Raw genomic sequence first — 19,055 nt, 5'->3', positions numbered from 1 at the left:
AAAAATAACTCAGTGCTGTCCCTAGGGTTTGTGCACGAATTAAACCAGGAGGATTGATGAGAGATGAGGAACCACATGGGCGGCTGATAGTTGAGCAGAATGGGGACAGCCCATCCAAACCCCTGCTGGGTTTCTGTGGAAGCTCATCCTGCCTTCCTGCCAGAGCCATCCCCAGGGCTCTGGGATCACACCCCAGCCTCAGCTGGGCCCAGAAAATGGGCTTTGGGGTCAGGACCCAGAGCTTGGCAGTGACAGGTGAGCAATTTATTCTTGGGGCAGAAGGGAAGGAGCCTGGCCTCAGCCCTGCACAGAAAGGGAAAGATTGGACAAGGCTGGATCCTGCGTGAAGGGATTTGGGGACATCAGGCTCCAGGTTTGGCTCTTTCCTCCTCCATGTCCCAATGCACAAATGCCAAGGACAGGCCGTTTTTCCGGGCCCCTCCACAGGCCGGCAGCCCCCGACCATCACAGCAGCCATTCACAGGAACGAATGACGGACTCAGGGAATCCCAGAGCATCCTGAGCCGGGAGGGACCCACAGGGGCCCCAAAGCGCTGCACAGGACAGCCCAGAACTGGGCTGCATTCAGAGGGGAGTTGCACTGGGAGCGTTCAGAGGGGAATGAGGACGGTGGCACGGGGTTCCGTGACCTTCGGTTCATTTCGCAGAGGCTGTGGCAGCCCGGGCCGCAGGGACGGCAGAGGCGCTCTCGCTCCGGGCCCGGCCCAACATGGCGGCCGCCGCCGTCTCCATGGCAACAAACACAGCGTTTCGGTTTCCGTAGCAACGCCCACGCCGTGTCCAGGGCGGCACGGTCCCGCCCGCTGCGGGCGGCGACGATCACGTGACCGCGCTCGATGCGCTCGGCGCGCAGCTCCCCCAGGCGGCGGGAACGAGCGGAGTGCCGAGTGACCGGGAGTGACCGGAGAGTGGCCGCAGGGACCGGGCCCGCCGCGTCCCCACCCCCGGCAGCACCGACATGTCCACAGCCATGAACTTCAGCAGCAAGAGCTTCACGCCGCGGCCGCCGGACAAGGGCGCGTTCCCGCTGGATCACTTCGGTGCGGTAGCGCGGCCTAGCGCCGGGCCTGCCCCGCCGGCCCCGGGCGTGGCGGTAGCGCGGCCCTCGCTCTTTGTGTGTGTGTGTGTGTGTGTGTGTGTGTGTGTGTGTGTGTGTGTGTAACACGGGAGTGCACTGTGTGTGTGTGTGTGTGTGTGTGTAACACGGGAGTGCACTGTGTGTGTCTGTGTGTGTGTGTGTGTAACACGGGAGTGCACTGTGTGTGTGTGTGTGTGTAACACGGGAGTGCACTGTGTGTGTCTGTGTGTGTGTTCCAGGGGAGTGCAGTGTGTCTGTGTGTTTGTGTGTGTTACCTTCGCTCTGTGTGTGTTACAGGGGAGTGCAGCGCCTTCGCCGTGCGTGTGTGCGTATGTTACAGGGGGGCGCAACCCTTGCTCTGTGCGTGTGTGTGTGTGTGTTACCCTCGCTGTGTGTGTGTGTGTGTGTCTGTCTGTGTTACCCTCGCTGTGTGTGTGTGCGTGTTACAGTGTCTGTGTGTGTTCCAGGGGAGTGCAGTGTCTGTCTGTCTGTCTGTCTGTCTGTCTGTCTGTGTTACCCCCGCTGTGTGTGTGTTCCAGGGGAGTGCAGTGTGTCTGTCTGTCTGTCTGTCTGTCTGTCTGTGTTACCCCCGCTGTGTGTGTGTGTGTGTATGTGTGTGTGTATTACCCTCGCTGTGTCTGTCTGTCTGTCTGTCTGTGTTACCCCCGCTGTGTGTGTGTTCCAGGGGAGTGCAGTGTGTCTGTCTGTCTGTCTGTCTGTGTTACCCCCGCTGTGTGTGTGTGTGTGTGTGTATGTGTGTGTGTATTACCCTCGCTGTGTCTGTCTGTCTGTCTGTCTGTGTTACCCCCGCTGTGTGTGTGTTCCAGGGGAGTGCAGTGTGTCTGTCTGTCTGTCTGTCTGTCTGTGTTACCCCCGCTGTGTGTGTGTTCCAGGGGAGTGCAGCGCCTTCAAGGAGCGGTTCATGGAGTGTCTCCGGCAGAGCGGCTACGAGAGCGCGGCGTGCCGGCAGAGCGCCCTGGCGTACCTGGAGTGCCGCATGGACCGGCGAGTGCCCGGCACGGCCGCGGGGAGGGAGGGAGGGAGGGCAGGGAGGGCAGGCAGGGTGCTTGGCTGTGAAGGACACAGATGCTCCGTGTTACTGCCCTGTGCTTTCCGTGCTGTCCAGTGCAGAGGGATAGCGGCGATCAGCTAAGATATTATTATACACTGTCTTACTCGTCATTTTTTGCACACTGAAGTATACACTACAGTCTGCAGGTGAGGATCCCGCACAGCACTGGGGTAAAACATTCCTCTCAGCTCACATCTTTGTCTTTCTAGCAGTCCAAGGCAGAACCACCTTCGGGTGAGCAGAGTTTGTGGGCACAGCTTAGGGGACTCGTCAATGAGCCTGCACTTAAACACCACAGTAACTCCCGTGTGCTCATCTGGAGAAGGTCACATCTCCTTCTCCAATGACAATTATTACAAAAACTACACATTACAATTATTACTGCAAAACTACAATTATTACTATTAGAATAATCCAGCCTATTTTACAGAGTTCTTTTAGCCAAGGTGCAAAACTCCAACCATCAGTCTAGCCAAGATTGTAATTTGGTTAGTTAAATCCCTTAGGTTTTGTAGCTGTTTACGAATAGAAACAGAATGGTCAGATAAACTCATACAACATAATCCTTCAAAATCTTCATAACCACATAGCCATGCCCATGTGCTAGTAAAAGAAAGTCAGTGGCAGCTCTGTTTTGTAAAGTGGCATGTCAGACCATCTCTTCATCTGTCAACAAATCACTGATCACAGTAAATGATCACTGATCATTTACTTCCTTGCTCAGCCAACACCCCAACTCAAGACCCAGGCAGCTTCCACCTTGCACAGTGGCCAGTGTGAAGCTTTATTTTTTGTTTTCAGCTGTGGTTACAAGTTAAACTTTTAACTTGCAGCCCATACTTTGGTCACCTTCTGCATGGCCTGCTCAATTAAGAGCTGACTGTGTTCAAGATGCCTACAAGTGTTATGTGTAACTTAACAATTATCAGAGCAGTGGTATCTTTCTTGCATGTATTAATGCAATTGAGTCTTAATTAATGCTGAGTTCAAGTGAAAATAATTTGGCCTGTTAGCCTCTTAGAAATATGTTTAAAGCAAGTAAGTTAAAAGTTTTTGTAGTCAGTTCAAGTGAAGAAAGGGTTGGTGATTGGTTTTCCAGGGATGTTTCTATTCATGCATTGCTTTGCAATCCTTCCTGTACAAGGGTGAGTCAGGGAACTTTGAAAAATGCAGAAATTTCTCTGTATCTAGGCAAAGTACATTGCAAATCAAAAACTAGTGTGAAAATCACTACAGCAAAGTCTAGTGGCACCACAAAGGCTGTTCTAAACCAGATTCACTTCAAAGTGTAAATGGCATTGGTAGAATTTTAGGAAGCTCTTATGCAATGTGTTAATTAAAAATAACCAGGGGTCAGGTCTTTTTCTTAGAAACTCTTACTCAGTACCTAAAATGGGGGAAAAAACACATTTAATTGGAAAACCACTATAAGGAGGAAAAATAATTGCTGAGTGCTGCTTTCCTTAAACTGAACTTTCTGAGGTCTTGTCAAACAGCAGGCACTCTGTATAGATGTCTTGGATCTGTTTAGGGTAAATAATAGTAAATAATGTAATAGAAAATGCTGCTGTTGTCTAACCAAGAGAGAGGCTGTGTTCTCTAAAATGTGTTTTGTTGTTTTCTTCTTTTTTACTTAGGCAACTTATGGCTAATGAACCACTGGAAAAATTGGGATTTAAAGACCTCATAAATGAGAAATCAGAAGAAAAACCTAAGAAGCCGTGATGAAGACAGACAACTTTGTCTCTCATGAAGGGAAAGCATAACTCTGAATGTAGTACATATTGTACATTTTGTTCATATTGCAATAGGAAGTGTTTCCTGAAAGAACCTTTTTTTCCAAAGTTTAATTGTCCTAAAATAAGATTTTTCTTTAAATGAACAAAAGTACTGCCTTTGTCTGCTTTGCTCAAGTATTTCTTAACTTCTTTGTTTTAATTTCTCTAGAGGCAAATCAGTTACAGCCAAAGTGTTCTCCCTGTCTCTGTAAGAACAGTGAAGTCTTGTTTTAAGGGGACAAAAACCCAAACCAAACAATCCTTTATTGTGTAGCTCTTGAACTACTGATTAATCTTCTGTGGGCAGTACTGATGTGCTCACTGCAGTACTTCCCAGGTGGAAATAAAGCTGTTGTACTTTAAAATCGATTTTTATTAAATACTGGCATTAGTCCCCATCCCTGGGGTGGTCTCACCCTGCTGTGGAACACTCTGGGGTCCTGTGGGGGTACTTGAGGCAGTGTTTTTTTCAGTCATTTCATCTCTCATCATTGTTCAGAGAGTGTTTCTAGTTCCAGACCCCATTCAGGGAGTGATTCTGCTTTTATTCACCTAAATTTTTCATCATTTAACTGGGAACAGTGGTATTTCTCCTGCATGTTCTAATGCAGCTGAAGTCTTTCTTAATTAATGTTGAGTTCAAGCAGAAATAATTTGGCCTGTTAGCCCCTAGGAATGTGTTTCAAGCAGGCAATAAATGTAAATCTTCTGGATGTGTTTCCCACTGTGTGTTCTGCCCTGTTATCCCTGCTGCTTTTGGTTTTGTTTTTAACCCAGTGATTCATTTCTCTGTGTACCTGGCTCTCTCTGCCAAGGCAGTTCTCTAATTTTTCCCTCTTTATCTGTGTCCCCTCTCTGATAGATCTCACCTCCCCTGCTGTCTGCTTTTGCTTCTGCCTCTCTCCTGTGCATCTGCTTATACCAAATTCCAGGGAAGGGTGAGAGGACATTTTCTGCTCTCCATACTGATCACTGGGGCTGAGATTTGAATTGTTGCTCTGTCTAATCTGATGGAACAGAGTGCACATAGCTCAGAGCAGGTTCCTGTTTGAAAAGGACATTTGCCTGCTGCTGCATATTTTTATTCCACTTCATTCTACTCTTCAAATTATGTCTTTTGGTGAGATTAGTACATTTATAGGAAAGAAAGCAGAGATTGTATTGCTGCAACAGATACTAAAAGACATTATATTAAACCACTGAATAAGAGCTTTCTTTCAGTGATACCAAGTTAGAATTAAAATAATCTCCAGCATCTTCAGGAGAAAGAAATCAAATTTCATGCTTCTGTGCTCCCTGAATATTATAAGGCAAAGTGAATTCCTGGTAGGTCTGAAAGAAGCCACCAGTGGTGGGGGAATAATCTGGGCTGTTACCAGTGGTAGTTTCATTTTTTGGCTGTTGCTCTGCTCTGCTGTTTTGGCCAAGCAGTTCCTTCACCAGTTCCATCTGTGTTTCCTTGGAACATCGATGCCAGCCCTGTTCTCTGGGTTGTTACAAGGTTTTTGAGGTGCTGAGTGATTGCCAGCCTCACAAGACTGTGGGGGTGAGAGGTTTGAAAAGTAAACCTTTCAGCAGCCCAGAGATCTCATCCTGTGCAGGTCCATGGCCATGTCTCACCCAGCAGTGAGTCAGCTGCTGTCCCCTTGTGCCAGGACAGGGGAGCTGGGAGTGGATAGCTGAAAATTCAGGGAATGGGCAGGGCCACCTCTGTCCTGGCTGTGAGCACTGGCTGCAGAAAAGGACACGTTCAGTGGAGCTTAAGGGGAAGCTCAGAGCTGCTGGGGGACATCAGACACTGAGATCTGATGCAGCTGAGAAGTGGTGGGGAAAAAGCCATTAGTGCCAGGCCTGGGGTCTAAGTTTTCCCAGCTTGCTCAAGGGGACAAGTCCCTGCAGCACTGGTGTCATCTGGGGAGATGTTCTCAGAATGTTCTTCAATTAATTCCTGCCAACATACAAATCATTAGTTAAATCTTTCCACTTGAAACCTCTCTATTTTAGTATTGCTGGTGGTATCCAGGTTTGTATTCCTTTAAACTGACAGTGGGGTATAATCCAAATGGAAACAGTAGGTTCACAGCCAACTTTCCTGTGCCCAGGCTGAGGAGGAACCTCTCCAGGAGCCTGTCACCACATTGGGAAAAATCTATATTCTGTAAAATGTGTATTCTGGAAATGTGTATTCTGAGGTGTGTGTGCTCCAGGGGAGGCAGTTTGTCAGGGGCACTGATTTCTAGGTGGAGCTGATGAGCTGCTGGGAGTGCATCAATCTTGCTGTGAGGAGCCTGCCAGGTGCTGCCCGTGCCGTGACGCTCCACCTGCTGCCAGCTCCTGCGACCTGGAGACGGGCAGAGCATCGGGAATCAGCTGGGACCGAGCACAGCCCGCCAGCCTGGGTGTAACTGCACAGGTGTGCAGGGCATAGCCCGGAGCAGGAGGAGTGGTGCCTGTGTTGGAGTGAGGATCCCTGTGAGCTGTTACCATCGCAACAGAAATCGATAAGCCAGGGAGGTGCAATTGTCTTTTCTGTGGCTTTTCTGCAGCAAAGGCTCATTCACACCCTAATGAGGCACCCAGCTGCTTGGGATCTGTCCCAGGGATCCCTGGAGGGCTCTGCATCAGCAGAGCTTTGCCCACACATTCTTTGCTCCGATTAAAATCCACTCAAGCACAAAGAGCTTAACCTTGATCCCAGCAGTTATTTACAGAGAGAACATTGCTGCAAGTTAACCATCCTTACCTCTTCCTGGGAAACCTTGAGCTCCGGGTGTATCTCTCCAAACAGCTACAGTGACCTGCAGAACCAGGAAGAAAGGGTTTAATAAACATTCCCAGAGCTCTGGGTGTGCTTTCACTGCAAAGTCTGCACAAAGAGAGCCTCCTGTGCTGGCTCTGGAAATGGGCCACGGTCCAAAGTCCTTTGTGGGAGCACAGTGAGGCTGTGCCTCAGTGCTGGGGAGGGATCGCTGCTGCCTCTGCCACCTGCAAGGACATACCTGGCATAGCAGGGGGGTCACAGCACCTGAGGGGTGAATGTTTGGGGCTGTGAGCACTCAGAGCACTGGGTGTGCCTGCTGACCTTCACCTTGCTCCTTCCCCAGAGCATTCTCCAGTCTGTCCTGCTGGCTTCAGGCCCGAGGAGCTCCTTGTGGCTGGGTGTTACACTTTGTCAGTGCTCACCAGCTTGCTTTCCTTAGGAGAACACAGTGTTGCTGGTGATTATTTTCCCTTGGGGCAGCAATCAAAACAGCTTTTACTCATTGCTGCCTTTGCTGAACCAGGTGAGGGGCAACGAGTTAAAACACCTCTTAAATTTCACCTCGTTGTCTCCAAGCAGAGAACTGAGAGGCAGCACCCTTTTACTGATCCTCTGGAATGAAACCTGGGTTGTAGGAGGCTATGGGAGAAGGAACAGCCTGCTGCCATATAAAAAATGTCAGGAGCATCACCTGTTGCTGCTCTCAGAAGTGCCTCAGATGTTCTGGCTCCACTGGAGAGCAGTATTTTTCTACATTTCTCATCCATAATTCCTGAGATGGGAATGATACTTCTGCTAGTGTGCAGGACTGCTGTCATGTCTGGTAGCATATCTATCCAGAGGACTTCAGTGCTTTTGTGCCTGGAGAAGATCCATACTGGAAGAGATCCTTCTGCTAAATTGGGAATGTTGTATATTATATCAGGTTACTCACAAAAATCAAAGCTCTGACTCAGATGAATTTTAAAAAAGACTGGAAGCGCACATACAAGGGTATATATCCTTTTCAAGGGTATTTCAATGAAAACTGGATTAATTTGATTAAACATCTGATTAAACTTATCCTGTTTAAATTTTCTTTTTCTTAATGATCTGCTTCTGTGAGTAACTGGCAATGTTGCATTTTTGTCAGGATGCAGCAGATTTTCTAGCTTACAGATTTCAAGACAAAATGCCTTCCTTCTGGAATGAAGGTGCCATATGGCTTGAAATGCATAATTGATCACTGCTCAAAATAGGAGCCTCTTAGAAAGTCACCCAGAAGTCCAATGAGTGTGTGCAGGGGACTTGATAGACCTAGATCCATTTTTTGTTTCCTGGAACTGATGACGACACAGGCACAGGTTTTTGTGGCTCTCCCTCGAGGTTCTGATGCTTGTGCTCTCTCTCATTATCCAGGAGATTTTGGGATTTGCATTAGCAGGTGCATCAGTCCTATGCTTGCTGACTCCTGCTGGGCTTGGCTGAATGACAATCTGGCACTTACCATGGAGCCCAACAAAGCCACGTTCTCTGGGAGGTCAAACAGCTCAGCTGGTCAGATCTGGTGGGCTCAGTCCAGCCCTTGGTGTGCCACATTTCCCACCTACAGAGGGATCCTGCACAAACAGCCCTTCCCACACAGGGTGAGTGAGGTTCCCACTGCTGTGGGAGGGATGGTGGGTCCATGTGGCCACGGGTCCTGTAATGAGCAGCACCACAAGCCACCTTGCATTGTGGATGTTTGGTGCCCAGGCCCTTGAGAATGATGGTAAACTCAGATGGGGGCAGTGCTGGAAAGCAGCTGGCAAAGAAAGAGCAGAGGATGAAGAAAGCAAGGAGACAGAACGACCCAGGCTTTTCACTTCACCTTGATGGCTTTCAAAAGCAAGTGGTGGGAGTGCTTTTGCAGCCCCTTTGGGCAGCTGAGTCCTTTGCCTATTTCAGTAACCTTAGGGGAGATGACAGCTCTGATTTCTGGAGGATTTCTAGATTTGTTGCTAGCAAGCCCTGCTCAGCAGGAACCTGCTCACACACCCAGTTCTGATCCTGCAGAGCTGCTGAGCCAGGGCAGCCCATGGGAAGGCAGCAGCATGGGAGGGGAGTCAGGCCCTGTAATGTCTCTCAATTTACATTTCTCTGCTATTAAACCATGCTCTGCTTTTCAGCTGGCTTTGGAAGTACCTCTCCTTGGTGGGCAAGGCAGGAGAATGATGGCACTGCTGAATCTGGGACACCAGGATGGCCCTGAGGGTGTGATGAGATGCTGTGTGCTGCAGCCATCTGCTGCCAATCTAGCCAGGGCTCTTCTCCTCTGGGCTGCACTGACAGCCCCAGGCAGCAGGGCTGGCTGGGTGGAAAGGAATTTCACCCCACCGAGGATGTCAGGCTGTGGGCAGGCAGACCCAGATGGGGAAAAAATATTCCCCCTGCCACTCAGGATTGCAGGGAAGCTGCAGATCAGATCAATGCTGAGAAAACTGCTGGTGACTCAGGATGCTGAACCTGGCAGGAACAAACCCCCTCTGATAAATGAGTCTCCATGGTCCATGAGCAAGCACCAAGCAGGAAATCCCAGGGGTGTAATGAGGCTGGCTCCTTGCTGGGGGCTGAGGTTGCCTCCCTTGGCTTTTGCTCTTTAGTGTGGGGGTGAGAGTTCAGTTGTGCTGCCTTCAACCCCTGGGTTAAGCAGGTTGTCTTTAGCCTTGTCCTCACCCAGCCCATACAGAGCACAGGCTCTGGGCTGTGCTGTGGTTTGGCACATCTCCCCTGCCCATGTGCATGCTCAGAGTGGTTGCTAAGGCAGCACAAATCTTCTCTGTGCTTTCCAATGTCTGTCTGATCCAGAGGTGGAGGTGTAGGGTGTCCATGTCTAATCCCAGAGCAGGATCTGTGGCAGAGCAGAGCAGTGACCACTCTGTGTGCTCACACATCCCTGGGGTGCTGCAGTGGCTGGGCTGTGGGGTTTAGTTTTGTTTCCCCTAACCCCAAACTGTGCTGCAGTTTGGATGGAAAAGAGGGGCTGAGCACTGCCAGCAGCCAGGATTCAGGTGGAGGGGAGCATCTCTCCCCATGTGTGAGGGGAGAGGCTCAGGCTGGGCATGGGCAGCACAGAGATGTTACAGAACTGGGTCACTGCAGGGCTGTGCTGGCAGGAGGTGCAAGTTCTGGTCAAACAGAGATGCTGAGCTCACTGGCTGCTGAAAATGAACCAGGTAGGTAGGTGAAAAATGAGAGCGAGTCTGGAACATCTACCTCCATCCTTTTAGCAGGCATGGCAGGAGACTTGCAGGTGTGCTGGTGCCAGCTAGGAGGACTCATTTGAGCACAGAGATGGCTTTATTTCAGCTTATTTTAGCAAGTAATAGGCAGGGGGGTGATGTTTATCACTGAAACTGGAGCTGGCTGTGCTTTAGATCACAGCTCTAATGGGCTGCACTGCCTGGGACAGTAAATCACCTCAGCAGCACTGACAGCACAGGGTGATGGGTGCACTAAACCCTCTGTGGCAGCAATAACCTGGTCCTGCTGGTTCTTTCACTCAGGTTGGTGCTTCTGCTCTGGTTTGTTTATTAATGCTCCTTCACAAAAGTCACCTGGGTGACTGCTCCAGCTCAGCCATTGAATGGCTGCTCTCCTGCCATTCCCCAGCCTGGCTTGGGCTCTTTTTATACCCTGCTATAAAACTGTTTATTTTTGCACCTGTTTAGAAAGGCTTTTGGCCACAGGGGTCTCATGATGTTGTTTTCATGGCTTCTGGAGCGGGGCTGCTCTGTTGTTGCTAGAAATAATTGCCGTTAATTAATTCTTTGCTGATTTTTCTTTGGCAAAGCATACTGAAATAAACAGATAAATGAGCAGCATGCTCTGTATCTCGACGTTGTGGGAGCTTTTAGGAGGCATACAGTGACATCCAAACAATCCCATCAGCAGCCAGAGGAAGGCTAGGACACGGCCCTCAACTTTCTGTGGACAAAGTTAATTGGGGGGAGGCTCAATTACCATCTCCAGCTGTTTGGCAGTTCTCTTAGGCCGTCGTTTTTAATCTCTTTCTAGAGAAAAACCACAGTTTTGTTTCCATCTACTGCTTTATTCAAATCTCAGCTGAGCAGTGCTACAGAAGGGGATGTGCTCTCAGCTGCCTGAGCTGGAGCAGCAGTCTGTGACACGAGAATGACCACTGGGGACAATAACTGTTCTGTTTTCTCACTTCTTCTATGGCCTTTTAAAATGGTTTTTCTTTTTTTCTTTTGAGGAACTTGGGCTCTGCTGCAGAGACTTCCAGACCAGAAGTGAAGGGCTGGGCTTGCTCCTGTGTCCTGTGGTTCTGCCTGTAGCACCATCACCCTCTGTGCTCCGTGTCCTGGTGGAGCAGCCCCTGGTCCCAGAGCTGGTGGGAGGGTGGGATGTCACCTTCAGCCCCAGCAGGTGGCTGGGATGTCACCTTCAGCCCCAGCACGTGGGTTTGGTCACTTCATTCTCCACCCTGCAAGGTGACATCACGCAGCTCAGTCCCTGCTTGGGTGTCTCCAAGCTGTTCCTGGAAGGATGAGCCATTTGAGCCAGGAAGAGATTAAATTATTGGAATAGAGCAAAGCAATCTCCACAATAAGTGCTGCCCTGCTGTTTGCACACCGAGCCTGTCCTGCTGGGGCTCTGACTCAGGCTGAACTGATGATGTCCCACTCTGAACAATCACTTTGACTTTCTTTTGGAGGAGCTGAGCCCCTGATGTATGAGTGTCATCACACACAGGTTGGCTTCTCCAGACAGAGATTCCACAGGCCTCAGTCTCTCAATGAGGGTAAATCGGGAGTAATGCTAAAAGCAGTGATCTGCCACAGACATAGGTGAACTCTTGACTTCCTTGGACTAATTTCATCTCCTCTGTGCACAGAAAAGAGCCTGTCATTGTGCAATGGAAATCAGCATATCTCCAGCTGGTGCCATGGAGCCAATTCCCTCAGCTGCCCCCTCCATGTCATATTTTACATCATAGGAAATGGGTTTGGTGCATCAGCAGGGCTGTTGCGGAGCTGTTTCTCTTACACTGAGATTTCCCCAGGTGCCATGGAACAGACATACAAATATCCAACGTCTTCAAGCCATCAATTACCCTCTCTGTCTCTCTCAGACATATTCTGGCTCCCAGCCACGCTGTCTGAGCAGCCTCTGCAACCATGTACTGACCCCAAACCAGCCCATTGCTGGCCAGAGGCAGGAGGAAAAGAAACTGAAAGGGTGTCCTGAGCACATGACAGGCTGCTGGTTGGAGAAGTTTTGTGGCAGCATGGCTGTGAGAGAGCAGTGATCAGCTCTGGGGTGTTGCAGAAATCTAAAAAAGGAGATTTTGGTCTGAACCTCCCCCCTTGTCCTCATTGTCCCCAGTTCTGCTTCCCTACAAAGGATCTCTGTGGTCTGGTTTGCATGGTGGTAGCTGCATGACTGTTCAGTCATGGGAGAAAAGGATTCCCCTTTTTTCACACTGGTGACACTGCAATAGAATTAACTGCTATGCAAATGGAAGGAAACCCTGATCTGCAGATCACTCTGCAGTGAGACACTTTTAGGGCTGCACAACACTTTGTCTTCTTTGAGGGCTGCTGCAGGTGCAGAGCAGCTCTGCAGACACAGGACATCACAGCTCTTTTTCCACTTTAACATCATTTTCTCCTGTATTATCCTCTTCAACTCAATGCACACATTCTAACCACACAGATGCTGAGGGTGTGCTTTTCCAAAAAATCTCACAGGCTCCATACAGCAATTTGCTCAAAATAAGAGCAGGTTGGCATCAATATTGGATTTTTGGTTGAAGAGTTTTTAAACGGCCCTGCTCTGTGATATTCCTCCCTCCCAGCTATACCCACTCTTAATTTAACTGGATAACCCAGAAAGCTCTTTCCTTTTTTAAAAGAAAAACCTCTAGGATTGGTTTCTTCCTTTTTCTCTTTTTCTTTTGAACAGGAAACCAACACTGCAACGGAAATGAGCTGGTGCTGGTGTGACATAGGTGTGGGTGCCAGCGCTGCAGCTCGCTCACACAAACCCCCAGCAGCCAGAGCTGCCTCCCCTTGCTGCTGAGGAAGCCCATGGAATCCTGCCGGGCGTCTGCTCCTCCAGAGCTTTGCTGGAATGCAGTTGCTGTGGCATGAATTATTGATATTTCTGTTCAGGTTTGCTGTTCACGCAGGAATCTGTAATGCTTCCCCACCTTGCGCTGGGAATGAGCTCCCGGGTCACAGCAAGGCTTGTGTTTAACACCCTTTCTCTTGCATGGTGGTGACATTGATTTATCCATTTCAGGGCTGGGGAATTACTAACCCCAGAGTGAACAGCTCCTTCTAACAAAAGGCAGGTTAACAAAAGGGTGAGAGGAGCTGTGTGGAAGGGCAAGGAGAAGGTGCAGTCATGTCTGTGCATTTTCAGGGCATCCCCACAGAGATGATGGAAAGGTTTCTAGGAATTTCTGGGTGTTCTTTGGCCTGACCTCAGTATGTGGCATTTCCATGGCTGCCCTTGCTGGCACTGTGCTTAGCACCTCAGAGATGGCATTGATGCCGTCCGTTCCTAAGGCAACAACCTTGTGACTTGGAAAAGGCAGAGTTAAAAGCGTGCGTGTTTACAAACAAACGCATCTTACACATAAATATGGAACTACTTACATGCATATGGATGTGAATTTCTGCCAGACCTCCAAGTCACTTAGCAGTGGAGAGACAGGAAGCATCTGAATGAGGGAGATGTATTGACAGCAACAACCCTTCTCCAGAGAGTTTGGTCAGGGATCTTGCAAGAAATAGGAGCTGTGGCCACATTTCTATTCACAGAGAAAAGCAGAGCACAACTTCCCAAAATTATTTCTGAGATTCACATTCTCTGAACCACAGAGAAAGAAAAAGCAATTCTTATCTCACTTACTGCTCCTGTGTTTTAGAACAAGTAGAATACATTGTAAAAATTATTTACCTAAAAAAAAAAGTAATTAAATTCTAGTGTGTTTTGATTCATTAACCAATTGAATCCATATGTGTGTGTTGGGACTGTCAGTGGACAGTCATGAAATTCTGTACAGTTAAATTGAGTACTTGTACAATTTCAATTTAAATGTAATATAATATAGAATAATATAGTATAATAAAGCAATTAATTAGCCTTCTAATATCAATAGAGTGAAATGCATAATTTCTCCTATCATCAAAGTCACCCTGCTTTTACAATAAGGAGCAAATTCCTTTAGGCATTCCCTGAAAGGTGCAACCCACAGGAAGAGTGTGGGGCAAAGCTCAGAGGAGGGAACAGCCTGCCATGGAAAAGCCATGAGTAAATTCACAGAGACACATTTGTACGTGTGAGGTTGGCTCAGGGCTTTGATTCCCATTGAACAAAAGTTTATCTTCATTCCTGGCTGATTTAGTTCCAACTTTTCTCCACATTCCCTCCACCCACAGGGGCTGTTTGTTTCCCCATGTGGAGTTTGGAGTAATTGTGATGAGATTTAAATGCTGAGGATGCTGCTGATCGACCCTTGCTGGCCCTGCTCCCCTGCTCTGCCTGTCCTTTATGAAACTCTCCCCTCTCATCATTGACAGCAGGCTCTGTTTTATTTGATTTTATTACAAGATATAAATTTCTGTCTGCAGCCCTGGCTTCCAGCACTCGGAGGAGAGACAAGAATTGCCTAGCAACCAGGGGAACAAAAAATTAAGAGAATCAATAAGTCTTAATGGAAAGCTAAACAGAGACTTTCAAACCAAACCCCTCCCTGCTCCAACCCTGGCCCACAGTGAGTCCATGATGATGTGCAGCACCCTGGCTATTGCATGAAACATTCAGTAAATGCTTCTTCTGCAAAAGCCAAAGTGAAAACCTGGCCTAAATGGGCTTAGGGAAAGCTCTGATCCTGTAGCATTTACACTGTCAAGCTTGAGCACAGCACAGGTGTGGAGGGTTAAGGTGCTCAGCTGAGCTGGTTTCCCTCTGAGGCTGTGAGAACTCAGTGCTCCAGGTAAGTGTTAGAGGCTAAGGAAAGTGAGGGTCTGGGTGCAGCAGCTCAGTTTCCCCACAAAAGGTCTGTGAGGAGGATTGTGTCTCTGGTTAGGATGGCAGTGAGTTTCCAGACCTTATCAAGCTGTGTGTGTAAATCCAGCAAGCCCAGCACGATGTGTGACACTGGGTTGAGTCAGCAAGGAACAGTCCAGCATCAGTTTAAAACAGAAATAAACCTGGATGCAGTCGCCTCTCTGGCAGCACAAATGCAAAGGTCATTTAGGAAAATGTATTCCAGGCAAAGGGAGCATTGTCAATGCACCAAGCCATGACTCTGCCTGTATTTAAGGGGCTATTTGCTCCCACAGAGTGTTCTCAGGAACCTGCTCACATCCTCATGTTTGCAGGATCAAGATGGTGGTTTGGCTGTGGAAGTTTTCCAGGAGCTACTGGCAGCCTCCTCCTGCTCGTGCACACCCTGAATCTCATGGGCAGCATGAATGGCACTGGCTGAGCTTGCAGGAGGGCTCTTTCTTGGAGGAAACAGAGTTGGATGACTTAAATGGGGACTTGCTTTGCAAAACCAAGATTGTTTTTGTTAGCAGAGACTTGCGAACCACAGACAGGACATTGCAGCATCACAGGTGACCCATACGTGAGAAGGTTTCAGCAGGGGTTAGATAAGGAGACAGCTCTGAGCCCTTCCTTGGCCAAAAGCCTCCCACATCCTGCCCCTGAGTGACTGTTTAGTGTTTGGCTGGCAGAACAAGGAGCCTTGCCCCATAGATGGCATGAGATGGACAGCCATGGTGGCACAGGGGTGTTTTCCCTCCTGATACTCCCCTGACACCATGGAGGTGTGAAAAACGTGGGAATACATTGGAGGACAGTCCTGCCCAGACGCAGCCATGGAAGCAGGCGGTGATGTGCAAGGACAGCAGTGAAGGAGGAGAGTTTTGGAGTGTGTGGGGCTACTGATGAGACCTTCACAAGCACCCCCAAAAGCTGCTGGTGTTAGAGGGACATCTTAAACGTGCTGCCCATGAACCTGCCAAAATCTGCTGGTGTTAGAGGGGCATCCCAAAAGAGCTGCTCATGAACCTGACTGTGTGGCAAGGCCCTGGCCAGGGAAAGCTGGCGTCGCTGCCACCTCGCACAGGTGAAGACCCGCACGGCAGCATCCCGTCCGCGGGCAGGAGTTAAACCAGGACAGGCACCCCTGAATGCCAGCAGGACGGGATGCCCTGAAGGCCGGGTACCCCTCGGGGGTCGGGGCCGCCCCGGTGCGGCGCTGCCGCTGGAGGTCGCGGGCGAGCGGCGCGGGGAGGCGGCAGCGCCCGCTGCGAGCGGAACCGGCGGCCCCGGGCGGCTCCGGCAGCGGCGGGCAGGGCAGGGCAGGGCAGGGCGGGCAGGGCAGCACCGGGGCCGGGCAGGGCCGGGCAGGGCAGGGCAGCACCGCCCCGGCGCGGCGCGTCCCGGCGGCCGGAGGCGCGCTCGGCGTGCGCGGGGCGAGCGGGGCCGATGGAGCCGCCCGGGCGCCGCCCGCCTCGCCAGCGCCCCCCGCCCGCGCCATGAGGCTGCCGTAGCGCCGCGGAGCCGGCGCAGCCCCGCCGAGCCGCCCCCATGGCGAAGGAGAGGAGCAGGAAGGCGCTGGTGGAGCTGCTCCAGCGGCCGGGGAACGCGGCGTGCGCCGACTGCGCCGCCCCGGGTAAGGGCAGGGGAGGCGGGGGGCGCGGGCGGCGGCTGCACCTGCACCTGCCCGCACCGCACGGTACGGCCCAGCACAGCATAGCATGGCACGGTACCGCACAGCACAGCATAGCATGGCACGGTACCGCACAGCACAGCATAGCATGGCACGGTGCCGCACAGCGCGGTACAGCACGGCTCGGCACGGCAGCGACGGGGCGCGGGGCTGTGCCGTCTCCGGAGCCCCGCCGAGGGTGTGCCCGACCCCGTCCCCACGCGGGGGATGCAGCGCGGGGGATGCTCCGGGGCTGCTGGAGGGATGCGCTGCGCTCCCCGCGCTCCGGCCCCACCGGCCGAGGTTCCCCCGTTCCCCCGGGCCAGCCCGGCTCCTCGGGCGGCCGTGAGCGCTGATGTCATCCCGGCGGGTCCCCGCGGAATGCAGCGCTGCCGGGGCCGGGAGCGGTGCGGGCTCTGCCCTGTCTGCGCCGTGTCCCCCGCGTCCCCTCGGCTGCTCCTGCCCTGGCAGCGAACAAACACCCGGGGACAACCGGAGGCAGCGCTGCGGACATCCTGCCCAGCAACCTTTGCCCAGCTGCCATCGATGGGTGCCTGCGCCGCGCAGGGAGCGGGGTGCGATGGCTGTACGCGTCTGCGTGTGCCGAGGGGAGAAAATCTGGGCTGGAAATGTCTTCTTCGCCTTTTGGATGGTGAATTTTTTAGGGTCGGGCCGTGGTGCTGTTGCTGAGCAGAGTCTGCGTGGGGTGGTGGGTTCTGTCTTTGAGAACAACCTTAGAAAAATTGCAGAGCAAGTAACTTTCCTGGTTTTAAAAAGAAAAAAAAATCACCATACAGAATAACCTAAATTTATATTAGCTTGAGCAGGATGGCTCTGAGGAGGGGTATAAAAAGGATGTCCTTCCCAGCCTCTGGCATTCTATAGGTTAAAGAAAAACCCAACACTTCAGCTGAGCCCTATTTTCCCAGCTATTGATTTCTTTAGGATGTCAAGATCTATCGCATACCGCTATCCACCTCAAACCATTCCCAGCGGTTTTACATCCCTGATCTGCATCCCAGGACACTGCAGTTCACTTTCAGACGCGTTGTGTCCTCCGGTCCCCAGCTGGAAAGGACAAAGAACTTTGGGCACAGCGTGAGCGGCTTTGCAGCGCCGCCTGCTCCCACCCATCTGCTGCTGTCTGCCCGTACCAGCCACCTCCGAGGAGCCTTGCTGAGCACAGCCTGGGCTCCCCGAGGAGGTGTCTGCCTAAATTGTTCCTTCCTGGAGAAAACTTCGCAAACCCGGGCCGTTTTCAGATTAGCAGGGTGATTCTCCCTCACCCTGTGGGTGTAGAACATAAAGCCTCCGGGCAAAATGGGAAGTTTCTCGGCATCACCAGGGTGGAGATGGAGCTGCAGGTCAATAAAATAGCTCATATCAGGGTAAGGAGGTTGTTGTTAAAGGCATCAAAACGGTTTGTAAAACAACAGAACCATGCTTGGGTTTTGGTGACATTTGCATACAGAGATGTCTTAGTGAATGTGAAAGTCAGAGAGGAGAATTTGGGCCAGTGTCTTTTGTAAGTCAAGATGTGCTATATTAATATCACTCAGCCTCTTCTGAACCCTCGTGGCTTTGCTTCCTTAGGGCCACCTCCCTGTTCATCAACCCAATTTCTTTAGTGACTGCTTTGCTTCGGGTTCTTTGGCAGAGGAGAGCTATTCATGGTGCTGTAATGTGCTCCTCTGCCTGGGAGGGACAGGAAACTTGAGATGCCCTGGGCTGCTTAACACGAGATTATAACTTGTATCTGTAGGTAGTGTAGGAAATATTCAGCCTGAATTCAGCTATTCAGGCTGGGCAGGTGTGGCAGGCCAGCTCCTTCTGGGGATGAGGTAATGCAGCAGAGGCAGGATAAATATCCAGAAAGGGGTGCAAGAATGGTCTTTGCTGAGAAGTGGGGTGCACAAAGGGATAAAGGTGGCAGCTGACACTGGAAAAGTACCAAAGCAGGGAAAAGAAGGAAGGAAGGAAGGAAGGAAGGAAGGAAGGAAGGAAGGAAGGAAGGAAGGAAGGAAGGAAGGAAGGAAGGAAGGAAGGAAGGAAGGAAGGAAGGAAGGAAGGAAGGAAGGAAGGAAGGAAGGAAGGAAGGAAGGAAGGAAGGAAGGAAGGAAGGAAGGAAGGAAGGAAGGAAGGAAGGAAGGAAGGAAGGAAGGAAGGAAGGAAGGAAGGAAGGAAGGAAGGAAGGAAGGAAGGAAGGAAGGAAGGAAGGAAGGAAGGAAGGAAGGAAGGAAGGAAGGAAGGAAGGAAGGAAGGAAGGAAGGAAGGAAGGAAGGAAGGAAGGAAGGAAGGAAGGAAGGAAGGAAGGAAGGAAGGAAGGAAGGAAGGAAGGAAGGAAGGAAGGAAGGAAGGAAGGAAGGAAGGAAGGAAGGAAGGAAGGAAGGAAGGAAGGAAGGAAGGAAGGAAGGAAGGAAGGAAGGAAGGAAGGAAGGAAGGAAGGAAGGAAGGAAGGAAGGAAGGAAGGAAGGAAGGAAGGAAGGAAGGAAGGAAGGAAGGAAGGAAGGAAGGAAGGAAGGAAGGAAGGAAGGAAGGAAGGAAGGAAGGAAGGAAGGAAGGAAGGAAGGAAGGAAGGAAGGAAGGAAGGAAGGAAGGAAGGAAGGAAGGAAGGAAGGAAGGAAGGAAGGAAG

At 50.7% G+C, this 19,055-nt stretch overlaps 2 protein-coding genes across 2 annotated transcripts in view; both read left to right on the top strand.

Moving 5' to 3' along the window:
• The first annotated feature begins 871 nt into the window (after positions 1-871).
• Positions 872-5,140, top strand: LOC131565255 (cytochrome c oxidase assembly protein COX19). The gene is made up of 3 exons (XM_058816052.1): positions 872-1,061; positions 1,993-2,104; positions 3,809-5,140. The coding sequence occupies exons 1-3, from the start codon at positions 980-982 to the stop codon at positions 3,894-3,896; spliced, it is 282 nt and encodes a 93-aa protein (XP_058672035.1). The 5' UTR covers positions 872-979; the 3' UTR covers positions 3,897-5,140.
• Positions 5,141-16,154: 11,014 nt separating this feature from the next.
• The window catches only part of ADAP1 (ArfGAP with dual PH domains 1), a 49,604-nt gene continuing 46,703 nt past the window's right edge, over positions 16,155-19,055 (top strand). The window contains exon 1 of the mRNA XM_058815944.1: positions 16,155-16,386. Within this exon, the coding sequence (XP_058671927.1) occupies positions 16,302-16,386 (85 nt within the window). The 5' untranslated portion in view covers positions 16,155-16,301. The remainder of the gene's footprint in view (positions 16,387-19,055) is intronic.

The sequence above is a fragment of the Ammospiza caudacuta genome, chromosome 17, assembly GCF_027887145.1.
Source record: "Ammospiza caudacuta isolate bAmmCau1 chromosome 17, bAmmCau1.pri, whole genome shotgun sequence".
Classification (NCBI taxonomy): domain Eukaryota; kingdom Metazoa; phylum Chordata; class Aves; order Passeriformes; family Passerellidae; genus Ammospiza; species Ammospiza caudacuta.
The sequence above is the reverse complement of the archived record's forward strand: the minus strand, read 5'-3'. Positions and strand labels throughout refer to the sequence as shown.

Coding starts and splice junctions, on each gene's coding strand:
- LOC131565255 (XM_058816052.1), top strand. CDS start 980: ATGTCCACAGCCATGAACTTCAGCAGCAAGAGCTTCACGCCGCGGCCG. Junction 1,062..1,992: donor GTTCCCGCTGGATCACTTCG/GTGCGGTAGCGC, acceptor TGTGTGTTCCAG/GGGAGTGCAGCGCCTTCAAG. Junction 2,105..3,808: donor CTGGAGTGCCGCATGGACCG/GCGAGTGCCCGG, acceptor TTTTTTACTTAG/GCAACTTATGGCTAATGAAC.